The sequence below is a fragment of the Pantherophis guttatus genome, chromosome 2 (assembly GCF_059756535.1).
Source record: "Pantherophis guttatus breed Tessera chromosome 2, ASM5975653v1, whole genome shotgun sequence".
Lineage (NCBI taxonomy): Eukaryota > Metazoa > Chordata > Lepidosauria > Squamata > Colubridae > Pantherophis > Pantherophis guttatus.
Window position 1 is genome coordinate 224,713,151 of NC_142064.1, and position 16,584 is coordinate 224,729,734.

At 38.2% G+C, this 16,584-nt stretch overlaps 1 protein-coding gene across 5 annotated transcripts in view; it reads left to right on the forward strand.

The window, feature by feature from the left end:
- Positions 1-16,584, forward strand: part of PLXNA1 (plexin A1) — a 395,502-nt gene that overhangs the window by 273,873 nt on the left and 105,045 nt on the right. For all 5 annotated transcript variants that reach the window (XM_060688304.2, XM_060688308.2, XM_060688309.2 and 2 more), the window contains exon 10: positions 5,240-5,440. In XM_060688304.2, the coding sequence (XP_060544287.2) occupies positions 5,240-5,440 (201 nt within the window). The remainder of the gene's footprint in view (positions 1-5,239; positions 5,441-16,584) is intronic.

Here is a 16,584-nt window from a genome sequence, read left to right on the forward strand (position 1 = left end):
ATAAGCACACCAGCGTGCCCTCTGTCCCTGTCCTACTGTCTCCATTTATTCGTACCCATTTCCTGTATTAATAATATCCATGTTTGTACTTATTCCTGTTATCTCGTACATGTTTGACAAACTAAATAAATGAATAAATACCAGGCCTTTGGGCATTTGGCAGTCATTCCTGGTATAGAAAGACACATCTCTTTCTTGCCTTTGCTATATGCTCTATTTTATAGAATAGGCCTTCCTGAATTGCGCTAAACTGAAGCATGTCCTAGTTTGCCTCTAGGGAAATCCCCAATGAGCATACATATCTTTAGGCTCCTAAGGCCAGTTTTTGAAATCTGTTACACTTAGCTTGAAAACATGTTATTCTCCTCTCTCTCTGCTATTTAAGGCAGGGATGCCTTTGCCATTAGGCCCTGGTTGGCTAATCTGGGTATTGCATCAGGATATTGTTGCTGAAGTGGTGGCCTTCTGGGATCCAGGGTTGTTTTCCTGGCTGGTCCAGTTTATTTTTATTCTCTTCTCTTCTCTTGAGTATTGCAGCTAGCCTTTTGGGAAGCAAAGATGGTACTATGAGAGCAAAAAGTGGGATGAAGAGCTTTTGGCCTCTACTTTGCCAGCCACTTGTTGAAGGTAATTGGGAAAGTTCACCCATGACTCAGACGGTAGTTGAGCATTTGGCTCAGTCAATAATGAATCTTGTTTCCCATCAAATGTAACTGCAGCATTTCCACCAGAGCATCCAGAGATGCTGTGATTTGTTGCCGGTGATCGGTATCACAAAGAAATGGGGAGATGCGCTGAGTCCTGCAGAGATAGAGCTGGATGATATTCTGAAAAATAACCTTGTAATAGATTTGGGGGTTTTGAAGGTTCTTTTTTTTAATATTAGGTCAGGTTGTATTTTTAGGTCAGACAGGCAGAAAAAGGAAGATTGATATTTTGGTTTGTCAGGATCCACATCCCATCTTGTTGTTCTGCAGCTTGTTTTTCATAGAGAACGGTCAACAAGGAGGAGTTAGCATTTGTTAACCACCTGAATGATAAAGTTAAGCACCTTTATAGATTTTATTATTGCTTTCAGAGAGCATGTACTAGTGTTAAGTAAATAGAGATATTATACCCCTAAACTTGCTATTTATTCGGTATTTGTTGCCTTAATTTGGGTTAAGCCTTGGAGAAACAGCAAAGATTAGTGCATCCTTGAATAGCAAAAGCCAGTTTTCTTAGTTATGCTACCTACTATCATACTTAATATTTGCATCTCAGCCTACATTTAAGGAACTTAAATTTCAATGTATGGTTTCCACCATATTTGTTTTGCAGGTCAATCTGTGTCAATCTTCCAGAGATTTAGTCTTCCAAGCTTTTGGACTCCTGTGGGAGCCCATCCTTGGGGAACTTCTCCCTATCAGAATATGAATATGACCCTGAGGATGGGCTCCAGCATGAGTACGACAGCTTGGAAGATTAAGGCTCTGGTTCCAGTGATCAACCCAGATTGGATCCTGCAACATAAGCTTGTGGCTAAAATAAAGTTGGATAGTTTGAGGTTGAACATATTGTGAGATCCCAGTTAGAGTCTCAGTAAGTGTAAACCAAGCCATCAGGTTAAGCTGTGATACATTTTATTTATTTGGGCACAGTTATACATTGATAAATGTGTTTAGCTTAGGAGATAGGATAGCGATAATAGAGTGGTTCAGGTTCACCTTCTGAGCTTCATAGCAGATGATAAATTCAAACTTGGCTTGAAGTGCTTTCTCCAGTGTTATTTCCACTGTACTGCATTGATTTTCTCTAGTGTTCTTGTCAACATTGCCTTGGCCTTTCCTTTCATAGCAAGTTGAATAGTGAAATACCATGGTAAACAGCTTGTCTGATACTCCAAGGTCCTTCTGTTTTTTTGAATTCACTGGCAGCTTTTGTGACAGAACTGTCAGCCTATATTGTGTTGCAAACCTTTTCATTCTCTTTGCAATGGGCACACAAGAAGAACTGAAAACTCAATACTTCCAAATACATGTGTATTGTGATTCCTGTTATGTAGCATTTGTTATGGGCCATATTTCCACTAACAATTACGTCTGCTTAACAAAGCACTTTGAATAGTAAAGCAAGAAAGAAAGAGAAATAATTCTCTTGGACATCCACATAATGCCCCTATGGCTTATACAGAAATCTCCTACCTGTTTTCATTTTTAAAATTCTTTTGAATAACAGCATCATTATCATCCGAAATTAGTAGAGGTGTACATAAAAAAACTTTTCAAACCAATCATTTTATTCTGAAGGAAATTATTTTGAATTGGTAGTGGTTGGATGTAACATAATTCAAAGTAAATTGCGTGTTCCATGTTTGGTTTAAATAAAATTTGTAAGAGTTTGAAGTGTTTCAGCAATGGAGAGCTTTCTGATATGTTAGGAGGGGAGGCGATCGAGGGAAGGGGATGAGGGAATTAAATGCTGCGGTCTAATTAAGATACAGTTTGTAAGATACAGTTATTATAACCTATCTCAATAAAGTATGGCTTCCTATTGATTTTCTGGCCTGCTCTACCTAGTGGGGTTGACAACCAGGACTCTCTTGGCCAGAAAAACAACATCTGAACTGCAAGTGGCAAGACAGCTTCCAATGACATCACTAAACCAGAATGGTTTCACTCTCAAAACATTTCCCACCTACAAAAAAATTCAAGTTGGTTGTGTCTGAAACAAAATACCGTACATTATTTTGAATTAGAAAGAAACCATTTATGCGTGGTTCGCTTCATGCATGAATCACTAGAAGGAGAGTGCTCCAAGAAGTTCATGTTCAAACCATTTTGCATATCTCTAGATATCAGTGTCTGGCAAAGCAAGGTTCCAGACTCAGACGTAATCTGATCTATAAGCTATTTTTTTAATTATTTCTGACATTGCCTTTAGCACCCATACAAGAACATAAAATGGTGACTGCATCCAGGGCTTTGAAGTATAGCTATATATCCATGAAATAGATAAGGTAAACTGAGCCCTAGAGATGTTTATGGAAATTCTCAATCATCCAAGTCATGGTTGTCCCAAAGGTGTTTTTTTCAGGCCTAGAGAGCTTTCTGAATCTTGAGAGACCTGTAGGATGGTAAGGAACAACCTACAGATGTGTGCTTTATGATTGGATATCTGTAGAAGAGAGACATTCTTAGGGTGCTGTTAACATGCTCTTAAAATTTCTTGAACCCCTACTACTGCCCCCAAATTGAGGGCTCTGCCCAGGAATGTTATTAGGCTATAAGATGTTCTTCCATTTCTAATATATCCTTTCCATGATAATGTGCAAAGCTGAGTATTAGTACTTTTTTCCACTGATGGGATGGGAGGAGCAGTAGTGTTAGTATTTGTGATTTTCTAATCTAGACACATGTAAATATCACAGAAGTAAAACCTAACTCAAAGCAGAATTTTGTAAATAACTGTACCTAACAATGATGGCTTAGGTTAACATGAGCGCAACCGTAACATTTTATAAGCTGTATTTTGAATCATTAAATGGTCTTGTTATCTATAAGCAGAAATGTTATGAATCAGACATTTTTGTGGTCTGGGTATAATGGTTATATAAACTGGAGTAATTGGAGACAGATCACTTTACTGCACTTTCAGTGCAGTAAGAAAGCGCATGATTCAGAATTCTGAAAGGCTTTGACAAAAGAACAAAAATAGTAAGGGAAGAAGAAGCTGAGTTAGTAGAATGAATGCCAGGAGTTGGAAACCACAAATCTTGAGAGCATCCAGGTGAGGAAGAGTAGAATACCAAAATAACAGGCTGGAGAATCTTCATTAGTTGAAGTAGGATGATAGCAAGGAGAAGTTTTTAGGGAGAGCATTTCCAAATGTAGATCAGTCCTTAACCAACGATGTCATTTGAATAACAACTTTCCTTTATTGATTTTTTTTATTTTTATTTTTAAACAAACAATTCATCATTAATCAATCAGTGTAACATCTGGGTACAATTTTTTTATCATCATTTTCTTAGTACATATTAATCTTTCCTCTTACATTTAAATTTAATGTATTACAACATATTTTCCCATATTTCTTATTTTTACATTGCCTTTTGTCTATATTCAGTCTCTATCCATTGATAAAATTGCCCCCATATGTTGTAATACTCCAATTTTTCCTTCCCTCTAATTGCTAATGTTAATCTACTCATTTCTGCACATTCTAATATTTTCTTAATTAGCTCTCCCTCTGTAGGAATTTTTTCTGCTTTCCAATTTTGTGCAAATACCATTCTTGCTGCCATTATTACATGTATAATCAAATATATATTTGAATATACAGCTTTCCTTTATGAATGTTTACTTATAATGCATACCTTTTTAAAGTGGTTAATGCTATCATATTCACATTAAAGTGTAATTTTATTTCAGAGCTAACCATAGTAAACTAGAACTGCGCTTGCCCCCAAAAAAGACCTAACCTAAAAATAAGCCCTAAATTGTTTTTTACACGTGCACCCAATATAAGCCCTACCCCCAAAATAAGCCCTAATTAAGACCCCACCCACTGCGAGGTGCACAGGGTGGGACAAGGGGCATGGGTAAAAATTAAGCTAGGGTGGGGATGGGGGTGGGTAGAGCTGCCCTACTACTTACCTTCGGACAGTTGCAGCCAGGCCTCGCACATCCCGACACCTGCCTTGCTACCCCACTTCTTCTGCGGCCGACAAAGCTTTCCTGAAGGCCTCTGCAGCCGATAATAGAGGTCCAGATCAATCCAGACCTCTGTTATCAGTTGCAGAGGCCTTCAGGAAAGCCTTGCCGGCCTTGCCAACGACAGAAGTCCATGAAGGCCTCTGACAGCAAAAAGAAGGCTGGGGGTGATGCACACAAGTGAGGTGAGTAAGTGGAAGACATCCCCCAAAATAAGACCTGGTGCCTAGTGGTGGGTTGCTCCCGGTTCTGTCCAGTTTTATGGAACCGGTAGTAAAACTGGCAGGAGGCTCTGCCCATCCACCACGACATCATCGATGATCTGCATATGCGCAGAAGCGCATGCGTTCCCGCTGCGAACCGGTAGTAAAGGTAAGTGGAACCCATCCCTGCTGGCATTTTTTTTGGTGGAAAAAAAATGAGACTGTGTCTTATTTTCAGGGAAACAAGTTCTGTAAATTAGATTGGTGTTAATGCTCACACCATTGCTATCAGTCATGAAACAAATATGTAAAACCTGTTTTTTAAATCTTTCTCTCTCACAGGACTGCCCACAGATCCTTCCAAGCACCCAGATCTATATCCCTGTTGGTGTAGTGAAGCCTATCACTTTAACTGCCAAAAACCTGCCACAGCCACAGTCTGGACAGCGCAATTACGAATGCATCTTTCATATCCCTGGGAACCCTTCCCGTGTCACTGCCCTGCGTTTCAACAGTACCAGCATCCAGTGTCAGAATACCTCGGTGAGTCCATAGCCCAGAACTGTCTTTTGAAAAACGTATTTTGGCCTTGGTTATAGAGGAAGACTGAGATGTGTAGAAAAATATGTAACCATCTCAACCTGTAAAATATTTGAAGTCTTCTCATGTCTTGCAATTATGCATTAATTATATCTATAGACTGTATGTTCCTGCATATGTTCCTTACATAGTATCAGGAAGGATGTATTTGTGTTCTTTGCTCATTTTGCCTAATTAATGTTGACTTTTTTTAGTGGGTTGGTGTCTTCCCTTTTTTTTTAATGGAAAATGTAGTTATTGAGCTTCATCCAGGTTCTTCTCTTAAGATTTAGCATTCTAGTCTCATTCATTTTGTTGTTGTGTTGTTCTTGTGTTGAGAGGAAATATTAGGTATGTTCACCACCTTGGGTTACTTATAAAGTAATAAAGGCAGGCTAAAAATTAAATAAAAAATAAATTCATTCACAGGTGTGTGTGTGAGGGGGTAGGAGAAGATATTTTGCCCCTTGTGTCCATATTGTCCTATCCCCAAATACTTCCTGGATGAGAAACCAAATGTTTTTAATTAGGTCAGGTTAGTATTCTCACGTGAGATTACTTAATTGCTATGAGTGCTCTTTTGACAGAAAAAAATAATAACAAAGGCAGCAGCAGGTGTTGTTATTGTTTCAAGAAGTTCCACATCTCTCATAGTACCAGAGTGTTGGATGAATAGTCTTAAGGGACCTCTGATCATAAAGACCGGTAAATTTAATGTGCTAATCTGTAGAGACATACCATTTCTTGGCTAGCTTTCTGGGCTATCTTCTAATCATCAGGCCTTTATTTAAGACTCTGTTCTTCTGAATAGACCATATTGGCTCAGGGGAGTGTAGTTAAATTAGCAGGACAATAGAATAATATTGATAGGAAATTCTAGATGAGTCTAGAGGCACCCGATCAGACCATCAAAGAATTGTATGTGTAACTGGTGTCAGTAAGTAAACTATTACTTCTCTTCATTTTTCAGGCTGCATAGAGACATCCAGTGAACTATCCAGTGAACTGTTCCATTATAACAAAGTTTGGTGAAATAGCCTTTAAGAATAAATTTATATAGCCTGCTCCTTATATTTTTCTAGTTCTTCTCAAAGGGGAAAGTTCAGAACACAGAACTTCTTGTGATTGTCTATTTTACGCTATATTCTTTCCCCATAGCTGAGATTTATAGCCTACAACTCTCCACAACTTTGAGTATAATCCCCAAATTGCTGATGAATTATAATTTTAATATGTTATGAAAAGTAGACTTGATTAAGTATACTGTATGGGGAGAAATCAGATTAGATGTGATTAATTTCAGTTACATTAAGAAATTTAATTTTATTCTGGACCCATGTTTAGAAGTGTCATCTCTGTTATGTCATTCGAAAATGAAATGCCACCCTCAGCTCAAAAAAATTTGTCTCTGATTGTTTCGATATACATGAAACTACTGGCAGACTTTACTTGAGTTTTGGAATTTGATGCCCCAAGTCTTATTTCCTTTCCAACTAAATCCAAAGAAGCTGTTCCAGGTTCTAAATTACTGTCATAATATTAGACAGAATAGAACAGATGATTGAAACACAAATTGAAGCTTAATCTAAATGGAGACACTGTCAATCAGTTGAAATTCAGATCAGAAAATAAGGATGGAATCTGTATTGGTTGAACTTGCTGTATACAGTAACTGTCTTGGGCACTCTAATTCTGGAGATCTGGGATTTTCGCTCCAGGTGTTACAATCTAGAGTAGATCCTCCCTGTCCACTTAATTGAAATAACATCTGCAGGAGAGAAACTGTGTTGTTTTTTTGGGGTGAGCCAATATCCTGGTGAGAGTAATAGTAAGGCAAGAATGTATTTGAACAGCTAAGGCTAACGTACCTCAAATCAACTACCCATATTTTTCGGACTATAAGACACTTCCCCCCACCCAAAAAAGTGGATGGAAATGTCTGTGTGTCTTATAGAGCGAATGTTGCCAAAGCCTTGCTCAGCTGCTGACCTCTACCCTTCGGCCTCAGCCTCAGCTGACCAGGCTGTTTGCTGTTTGCTGCAAGGAGGCAAATTGCTGGGAGGCAGAGGCAGAGGCAGATGTTTTTTTGTTTTCCTCCCCAAAAGCTAGGTCTGGAGCGTCTTATAGTCCCAAAAATACGGTATATTTCCGAAGAGGGCAGATGTTAACTAGAAAAACTATAAAGCATAATGTATATGTATGTGATTAGACAGCATCAACCAAATCTTGTAAACTAGATAGGAAACTATTAAGAGAATGTTTTCTATTGAATCTCTGGCATGGTTGCTGTTTGTACGGCCTGCAAACCTCCAGGACTTCCATCCTAGCAGAGTTGCAGAGAAGGGCTACATTTTTGTATGTGTGCAAATGAGTCAGGTCAGGCAGTAAATGATTTACCGTACTTTTTGGAGTATAAGATGCACTTTCCCCCCCCTAAAAGAGGGTGGAAATGTTGGTGCGTCTTATACACTGAATACAGCCAGTTTTGGCCTCCTGAAACCCCAACCTGCGCGTCCCATTTTTGCCAAAAACAGGCCCGTTTTTTGCAAAAACAGGGCCTGTAGAGGGTTTGGGAGGCCAAAAACAGGCCCGTTTTTCACAAAAACAGGATGTGTAGAGGGTTTGGGAGGCCTGCAGAGTGCTCCTGGGGGCCAGGGAAGGAAAACACTTTTTTCCTTTGTTTACCTCTTCGAAATCTTGATGTGTCTTATACTCTGGTGCGTCTTATAGTCTGAAAAATATGGGTATTCAAAAATTAGATTGAATGTTCTTTGTAGGTAAAATCGTATTTTGTTGGGTTTGTGTATTCCTTCTTTCCTTTTTCAGTGACACTTCTTCCTGCCTGCCTGCTAGTCATTTCTCTGGATACTGGTTGTTTCTACTGCCGTTAACAGCAGGATACTAGTCATGTTTACTGTGAGAGAAACAAACAAGGCTTCTTCTCTTTTCCAAGAAACCTTGTGGGAGTATTGGGAATGTGTACATTCATGTGGATGCAATGCATAACCTCAAACCAAATATTTATTTATTCATTGATTCTGCAATTCATATGGGGGGAGGTTATTTGTATGACAGTTGAGAAAACCTATATTAGTACATGTACACTGAAGATCATGATGATAGGGAGTGGACAGTAGATGACACAGCAGACAAGTTTTCTTTTTGAGGTAACAAACACCAGAAAAGCTAGCTAAAATAGGCAAGCAGCATAAAGGAGAAAGGATGCTAAACTGTAAACAATACAACATAATAATCCTCAGGTACTCTGTGAAAAAGAGTAATGTTAAAGTAATACATGCAAAATCAAGGTAATTCTTGCTTAATGACTGCCCTGTTTAGCAACCATTTGAAGTTCTGACAGCCACTGAAAAAAATTAAAATGTCCCAAACGACAAGCTGTTGGCTGCAGGTGTTTGGTGCCTTAACAAAGAAGGCACTCCTGCCTCTCTGCTCTAACCTATATTTTTAAGTTATTATTATTTTTGCAATTTTAATCTGTTTTTATATTTATAATTGTTTGGATATTTCTTATCCCACTCTAGGCTGCTAAGAGTTGCCTAGTACAGTGGTGGGTTGCTCCCGGTTCGGCCTGGTTCGGGTGAGCCGGTACTGGTGATGATGTGACGTCAGTGAACTGGTTCTCTATGACTGTGAGCTGGGCCCTCCTGCCCACCCCCACGTTATACCTACCTATATTTGTCATTTTTTTAGCCCAGCTGATAGGCGTAACAGAGTGGATTGCTGCGCTTCAGCTGGGCAGAAATCTAATGCGCTTATGCGTGCGTGCAAAGCGAGAACCAATGATAACACTGGTTGGAACCCACCTCTGGCCTATTACCATGAGATGGGCAGCAAATAAATAAACCTTACTATATAAACCAATGAACTCATTTTATCAAAACCATTATAAAGAAGAAAATACACACTTCTCACACACATAATTAATTTTAACAGCAAAATAACTTTACAACTAATCCTCACACTTATGACTATTACTCTATCCTTTTATTCATGTGATTGAAGTTTGCCATTCACATGCCTCATAGATGACTTGCAATGAACAAGGTCAATGAAGAAGTCAGTGGTAAAATCACAAGTCATGGTCATGACTTGTTTTGCTTAATAGCTCTGGGTTATTCATTTAATGGCCATGGCAGAATGAAGTTGTAAGTCTGTTATAGTTATGTGATAGGCACTGCTTAGTGACAGAATTTGCCAGACCCAATTTTTGTTGTTAAGCGAGGTCTACCTGTGGTTGATTTTAATCAGTTAACATATTTTGGAAATAATAATTCCAGAGATTCCAGTTTCAGAGAAATAATTCCTATATAATCAGAAGTGGGTGAAGAACCTCTAGTGGTGTCTATCTCTTTTCCCCTCTTTGCTTTATATTGCATGGCTGTGGATTCTTGCATCTCCATAATTCATCCTTGAGGCAGAATGTATATAGGTAATATTAATACACATTTAGAAATTTATCTTAGATGTTTTGGAAAACCTTAATCTGTGACACAAAAAAGAGCAGGCAGTAAAAATGGAGCATGCACTGTTTTAGGATTTAAGGGAATATTCATGATGGATGATGAAGAGCAGTATTTGTCAGCCTTGCCAAGTTTAAGATGGGTGAACTTCAATGCCCAGAATGTCCCAGTCAACATGGCTGGCTGGGGAATTCTGGAAGTTGAAGTCCACCCATCTTAAATTTGGCGAGGTTGAAAAACACTGACATAGAGGATGAGAGAGAGAGCACTCATCTAGTTTATGAGGGACAGATTATTCCTTGGTCACTGACAGTTGCACTGTATACAATACAGCTTTTCTACTTTCCTAATCATTAGTTCAGAGATAGTTCTTTAGAGGTCAACCATAGCTATTTCCTTAGCAGGAGGCCTGTTAACTGCTCTGTCTCCAAGTTCTGTCAGTGAAACATATACATAGTCTTATCACATTCAGCTTGAAATCAGGTTGACTGGAAAGTGGAGATGTGAGAAAAAATTGCTAGTAGGTAGTGTGGATGCTTCAGAAGAATAATTTTGATGTGCTTTGGGAGAAATCATATTAGAAGGAAGATGTGTTTCAAGAGACTTGAATCAGTTGGTTAAATCTCTTAGTTACACCGCTTTACTGGAAATTTAGTTAAATCTCTTAGTTACACCGCTTTACTGGAAATTTAGAAATTGAGCTTAGACTTTTTATCAGTTATAATTGTATTAAGTTTAGAGCCAGTCTTTTAGTAAACATGTATGTTCGTATCACTGAAAATTAATCAAATAAAATAATATAGCATACTAACTTGATTAAAACAGCAAGAGTAAAAGCTTAGGTATCTGAGAAATGGAGTTAGATCAAATTCAGCAAATTCTGTGAAAGGTTTTAGAAGGTTGGGTTCGTTATTCTAAGAAGACAAAAATGATGCCAGATGAATCTCAATGAGAATTGATGAGACAACTGGTTAAGTTTATGTGAGTTGAAGCTGCAACAAATCTGAAAAAATATATCTTTAAAAGTTCATTCGCTACACTATAAATTTTTAAACTACCTATTCTTTAATCTCTCTCCATTCTTTAATCTCTTCCCCTCTCTCCCACACCCCCCTCTCTTGTGTGTATATAGTAAGTCAGGCCAACATATTATATAAATTACATTAAATGTTTGAGTTGGTTGCCATTTTCTTTTAAATACTTCCTTATTCATTTGACATGTGACCTTTATACATTTCTAAGTACAATAACATTTTCTCTGAAATAAAAATTAATAACATTAATAAAACATATTGATCGGCCTGTGGGATCCGACAAGACATATGTCTGTGTCTTATGTTAATACAAAGTATTGATTATATGACTGAAAGGAAAATTTTGTTTTTTCTCAAATAATTTTAAATAAAATCAAAGAATCCAACTTAGAGTGACTAAGAGTCACATTGTTTTTCTTGCTTTAAATTTAGTGCTGCCTCCCTTCTTTTTGGATAAATATGGTCTCTCATGAAAAGCGTTTCTGAATGTTCTGTATGAATAGACATCCTTACGATTTTCTGTTGCTCATGCTGCTTTGATGCATCCTTTCCACTTTCTTCCTTCGATGATTTGGGCTTTCTTAGTTGTATTTTTAACAAGAAAAATAAAAGACAGACACAGATCTGACCATCAACATGTGGCTAGTCCAGCATTCTGTCTTTCCTTACTCCAAGATACTGGCTTTCAGGTAATCTATGATTACAAATAGTTTCCTCATCCCTGCTTTTGTGAAGTGTCCCCTGGCCCCATTTCCATCAAACTCTCAAAATGGTGAACCAGAGATTGAAACCCGTCAGCATCGAGTATCTTCTGTTCTATTATTTTTTGCTGGGTCTTGAATTCAGGGTCAGGGCCTTTCCTTCCAAATCTTTTCTTTGAAGCTTCCCATTTCACTTTAGAACACAATTGAGCTTCCTTCATTCTAAAGAGATTTGGTCTGCTTTATACTGAAGGACACTGTTTAACAATAAACAGCATGGCTGAACAGTAGCAAAAGTGTTAGCTTAATGGGTCCTGAAGGTTGTATTTGAAATACAGCCCACGGGGAAGGAAGTCTGTATCTATAGCAACACAAAACCCGAAAGAAGGAAGGGCATATTCTCATCTATAAGCACAAGACTGAAGAACATGAATTCTGTCTATGCTGTTATTGTTTCATTAACAAAAAAGGGTGCTTGGGAAATGTCATGGGATTTTTTTTCCTGAAGCATAGTTCTGCATTCTTCTAGTGCAGGGATGGTGAACCTTTTAGGCACTGAGTGGCCAAACTGCGCGTGCATGCATGCCCAAATTGAAAGGTGTGCCCGTGCGTGTGAATGTGTGTGCATGCATGGACATGAGCATGTGTGGACATGCGCGCATGCACAGCAGAGACCCAAAGACCAGCTGGCTGGCAGGAGGTGGGGCATCTCAACACCAGCAGCGCGGCAAGAGGTAAGATCTTTTTTCTTTCATGAGCTTCTGTTTCGATGTTTGCAGGGAAACAGAAGCTCATGAAAGAAATGCCATAGAGACCTGACCTGGGGCAACGGTGCACATGCCAGCAGAGAGGGCTCTGCGTACCACAGGTTTGCCATCACGGCTCTAGTGGCTAAACCATATATAGATTTTGTGTGAAGGGAGGCCATTAAAACCCAATGGAATTTCTGTCAGCCTATTAATTATAAGACCACAGAAATGCTACTATGGAGAAGTAGGCCAGGAGATATTGTTTGGACATGTGCTCAGCATGTGGTTCTAATCTAAATGTTGATAATGGAAGTAGATAAACAAAGGCTCAAAAGCAGAATAGAGTTTCTGGAGTTTAAAAAAAGAATCCAAGAAAAGCTCATTTAAGAAAGAATTATTGTTCCGGTAATCACTTCTACTTCAAACTAGGCAGCATGTCTCATTTCATTTGCATATGTGTTTATAATTTTGCATGGGAAAAGTCATGGATATTCTCAGGATTGCATTTGCCATGAAAAAAACCAAAACTCTGAGTTTTATTTATAAGAAAGAGTTGATGTTTGTATTTTCCTATGAAATGACATCACCATGAGTGTTTGGCCCAAACCCAGTGAAATCCCATTGACCTGAATCCTTTATTGCTTACAACTAATGGAAAAAAATCTTCTAATCCCCTAGATCAGGGGTGTCAAACTCGATTTCATTGAGGGTGCATTTGACCTTGGGGGGCTGGGATGGGCGTGGCTAAGGTGGGTGTGGCCAGCTCGACGTCACTAGTGTCGGGGTGCCTGTGGCGGCCCAAGAGCTCTGCCAGTGAAAATGGGCTCCTAAGCTCTGTCTTTGGCTGCAACAGCCTCCTGCAACCCTCTGCCAGTGAAAATGGAGCTCACGAGGGCCACACACAGCCCTCCCAAGCTCCAGTTTTGCTGTTTCCAGGGTGGCCCCACAGTCCAGATCTAAGCACCCTGCAGGCGGGATCCGGCCTCGGAGCCTTAAGTTTGACACCCTGCCCTAGATCTATTCTAAGAGATTCTAAATTGTGGCTACCCTTCCCATCCAGTTTAGGACTACACCTCTCTTAATTCAGATCTCTCCCTGGGAAAGTTCTGTGTTGCCAAAACTCTCCTGTACTGCTTCTCCAGGTGCACATTCTATCACAGTAGAATACATGGATAAATGGAATTGATTCTAACCCCTGTAAAAACTAAGAAAATAAAACTATTTTAACTCCATAAATCTCAAGTATTTTTTTATAAATGGGTGCAGTTTCACTCAGTTTTTGGCATAGGGTTCAAAAATCCAATTATCTTTTGTCTTCTTTTGTCGTCTTTTCCGCTAGAGATCAGAAATTATATCTGAAGCAATATTTTATTAGATTTCATTATCATTTTTGCCTTAGCTTTTTACCAGGTTTGCATTCCATATCTTGTATTCTAGGTTTTGTTTAAGTTTTGGATATTGACATTTAAACTCATATTTAATTCAGTATTTGATTTCCATTTTGACAATAGCTGTCATTCTAGATCTTTCAGTTTCAAGAGTTTGTTCATGCTTTCAAAGTTTGCACCTAGGTTTTGTCTTAATATACAAAGGCAAACTCCCAATTTTGCATGTTTATTTTCCTGTTTTTGGTGTCCCCCTTCCCATTTCATCTAGCTTGATTGTAATGCTTTATTACATACAAAATTATATATTTTTGCATGATATTTTGTTATTTGGGTTAAAAAAACACTTTGATTTATACTTACATATCTAGTTTATGTTAGATAACAAGCATACAACAATGTTATAATAATCATTTATGAGCTACATAGTGGATTTCATTATTATCCTCATATTAATATTGCTCCATTCGTCCGTCCTTCTGTCTGTTTCCAACGTAGGCAACTTCCAGCTGTGTGAACTTCAGCTTCTGGAATCTTCAGGCATATCCATGCTGGCAGGAAAATTGTGAGGCTTGAAATTTTAAAAGGTTTTGAAAAAGGATTATAAAGTGTACATCAGAGAGCAACTTGTGGTCAGTCATTCACTGTAAATTAAAATTCCATGTTCAAAGCCTGTGCATTCATGATGCCGTATAAAGGAGCAGAGGAACTATGTCACTTTCATGCCCTATTTTAGACATTGAACGAGCTGATGTTTGGAATCAAGATGGCAGATTATATATCCCTTTGGTCTGCTTGAGCTGGACAATTCTTCTGGCATACAGTTCAGTTCAGTTCAGATTTATTATCCCATAGTCTTCTAGTCTTGTCTTGGTATCATGGACAAATTGCTAGTAATTTTACTCACTTGTTTACTGCTGGTGCTTTTTTAGTCCTGATTTGTTTTCCTTGAGAGACAGTGATTTTTTTTTTTTTGTGGGAATAGTTAGTGTACCAATAAAAGAACAGTCATATTTTGTAGCGTATGTCTAATCTCTTTAGGTAGTTACAATAGGTCCACTTGTTATATGAATCTTGTACTCTATTATTTTCTATTTTATTATTTTAATGTTTGAAAAAAGAAAAAAGAGACATTGAAACCTTGACTCCAGGGAATAAAACTGATCACTCTTTTGATTACATTAAATGTTCCAGCGCCTGCTGTCTGGAATACCATATCTCCTGAGAACCAGCTGGCCCTGAATCTGCTGACATTTTGGAAAGCCTTAAAAAGCCTTCTACCACTAAACTATAATCTGCCTCTCCCCTCCCCTACCCCCCGCGATCCAACATTTCCAAGTTTGATTATTTAAGTAAGAAAAACATCCATACCTTTAAATTTTACTGATTTATGTAAAACAATATTAACAAGCAAGATTTTGGCAAAATTTGCTGCAGTCATTTCATGGGGTTCTGTCTACCAGGTTTCTAACTGCCAGTAAATATGAAGTATGTTCTCTGCAAAATGTGTGCTAATAGGTCACAGTAACCTGAAGGAAATTTTTCTCATCCCTAAATTCTCTTCAGGGAGCAGGTCATCTTAAACAGCATTTTGGACAACATTCAGTAGATGCAATAAGAGTAAACTAGTATCAGTATTTCACTGCCTTTATGGAATAAGACCAAACTGGGCTTAAATCTATCTTTAGTTGTATTTAATTATTTATTTTGCCATCACTGCTCTAGGCCAGCAGTCTTCAACCTGTTGGGGGCAAGAGAGTACTTCCATGGGAAACAGTTTTTCCAGTGACCCGGGAGGGGGGGGGAGTGATTTTGTGCACTACCCAGATCCTATGCATGCAGAGTTGAAGCTTTGCTCACTTGCGCAGCCCAATTCCTAACAGGCCCGGCCCAGTACTGGTCTGTGACCCGGAGGTTGGGGACCTCTGCTCTAGGCAGATATTTTAACATTTCTCAGAGTGCTCCTTCTGGGACAACCTTGTCCATTATTCCCACCAATTCTGGATTTAAAAGATTGACAGGTTCACAGTGGAAATATTCAATAGTTCATTAGGAAACTTCTTAACCACTAGACCAAACTGGCTCTTGTAAATTAATACTTTATTTATTCCAAGAAGACTCATAAATTTATTTATTTATTTGTCAAATTTAGAGACCATTCATCTCATTCACAGAGTGACTCTGGGTGATATACAGTTAAAAAGATTCAGAATAATTCAAAATATATTTTATTTCTGATAGTAATTATGGAGCATTAGACCTTACAATTGTATCTAGAATAGATTTTGAAATCAGAATTTTAACTGAATATAATGCTATTATATAATTTAGGTCAGATTATCTTCTGATTAGCAATAAATTAATCTAAATTATTAATCTCTCACATTGCCCATAATTTCCCCAGAAAGATTTGCCTATAGTTTTTGAACCAGGAAAGGTCGTAATTACTAAAAGTATCTGCTGTACTATGCTTGTGTTTTTATCCTTAAGAAATGAGACCCGCCATCTTTACATGGCATTATAGCTTTGAAAGGTCTTTATATTGATTTGGAAATTAAACCTTGTTGTATATATAAGACAACAAGGTACCAGCAATCATACTTTAACAGTCTAAAAAAATACCGCTGCAACAAAGATTATTGCATCTTCACATCCTATGCATTTTGTAACACTTTGTGCAGCACATTTTCTCACCAATATAGCCAAATCGAGATCATGAATTTGGCAGTCCAATTTATCTGGAGGGTGCTTAGGTGAG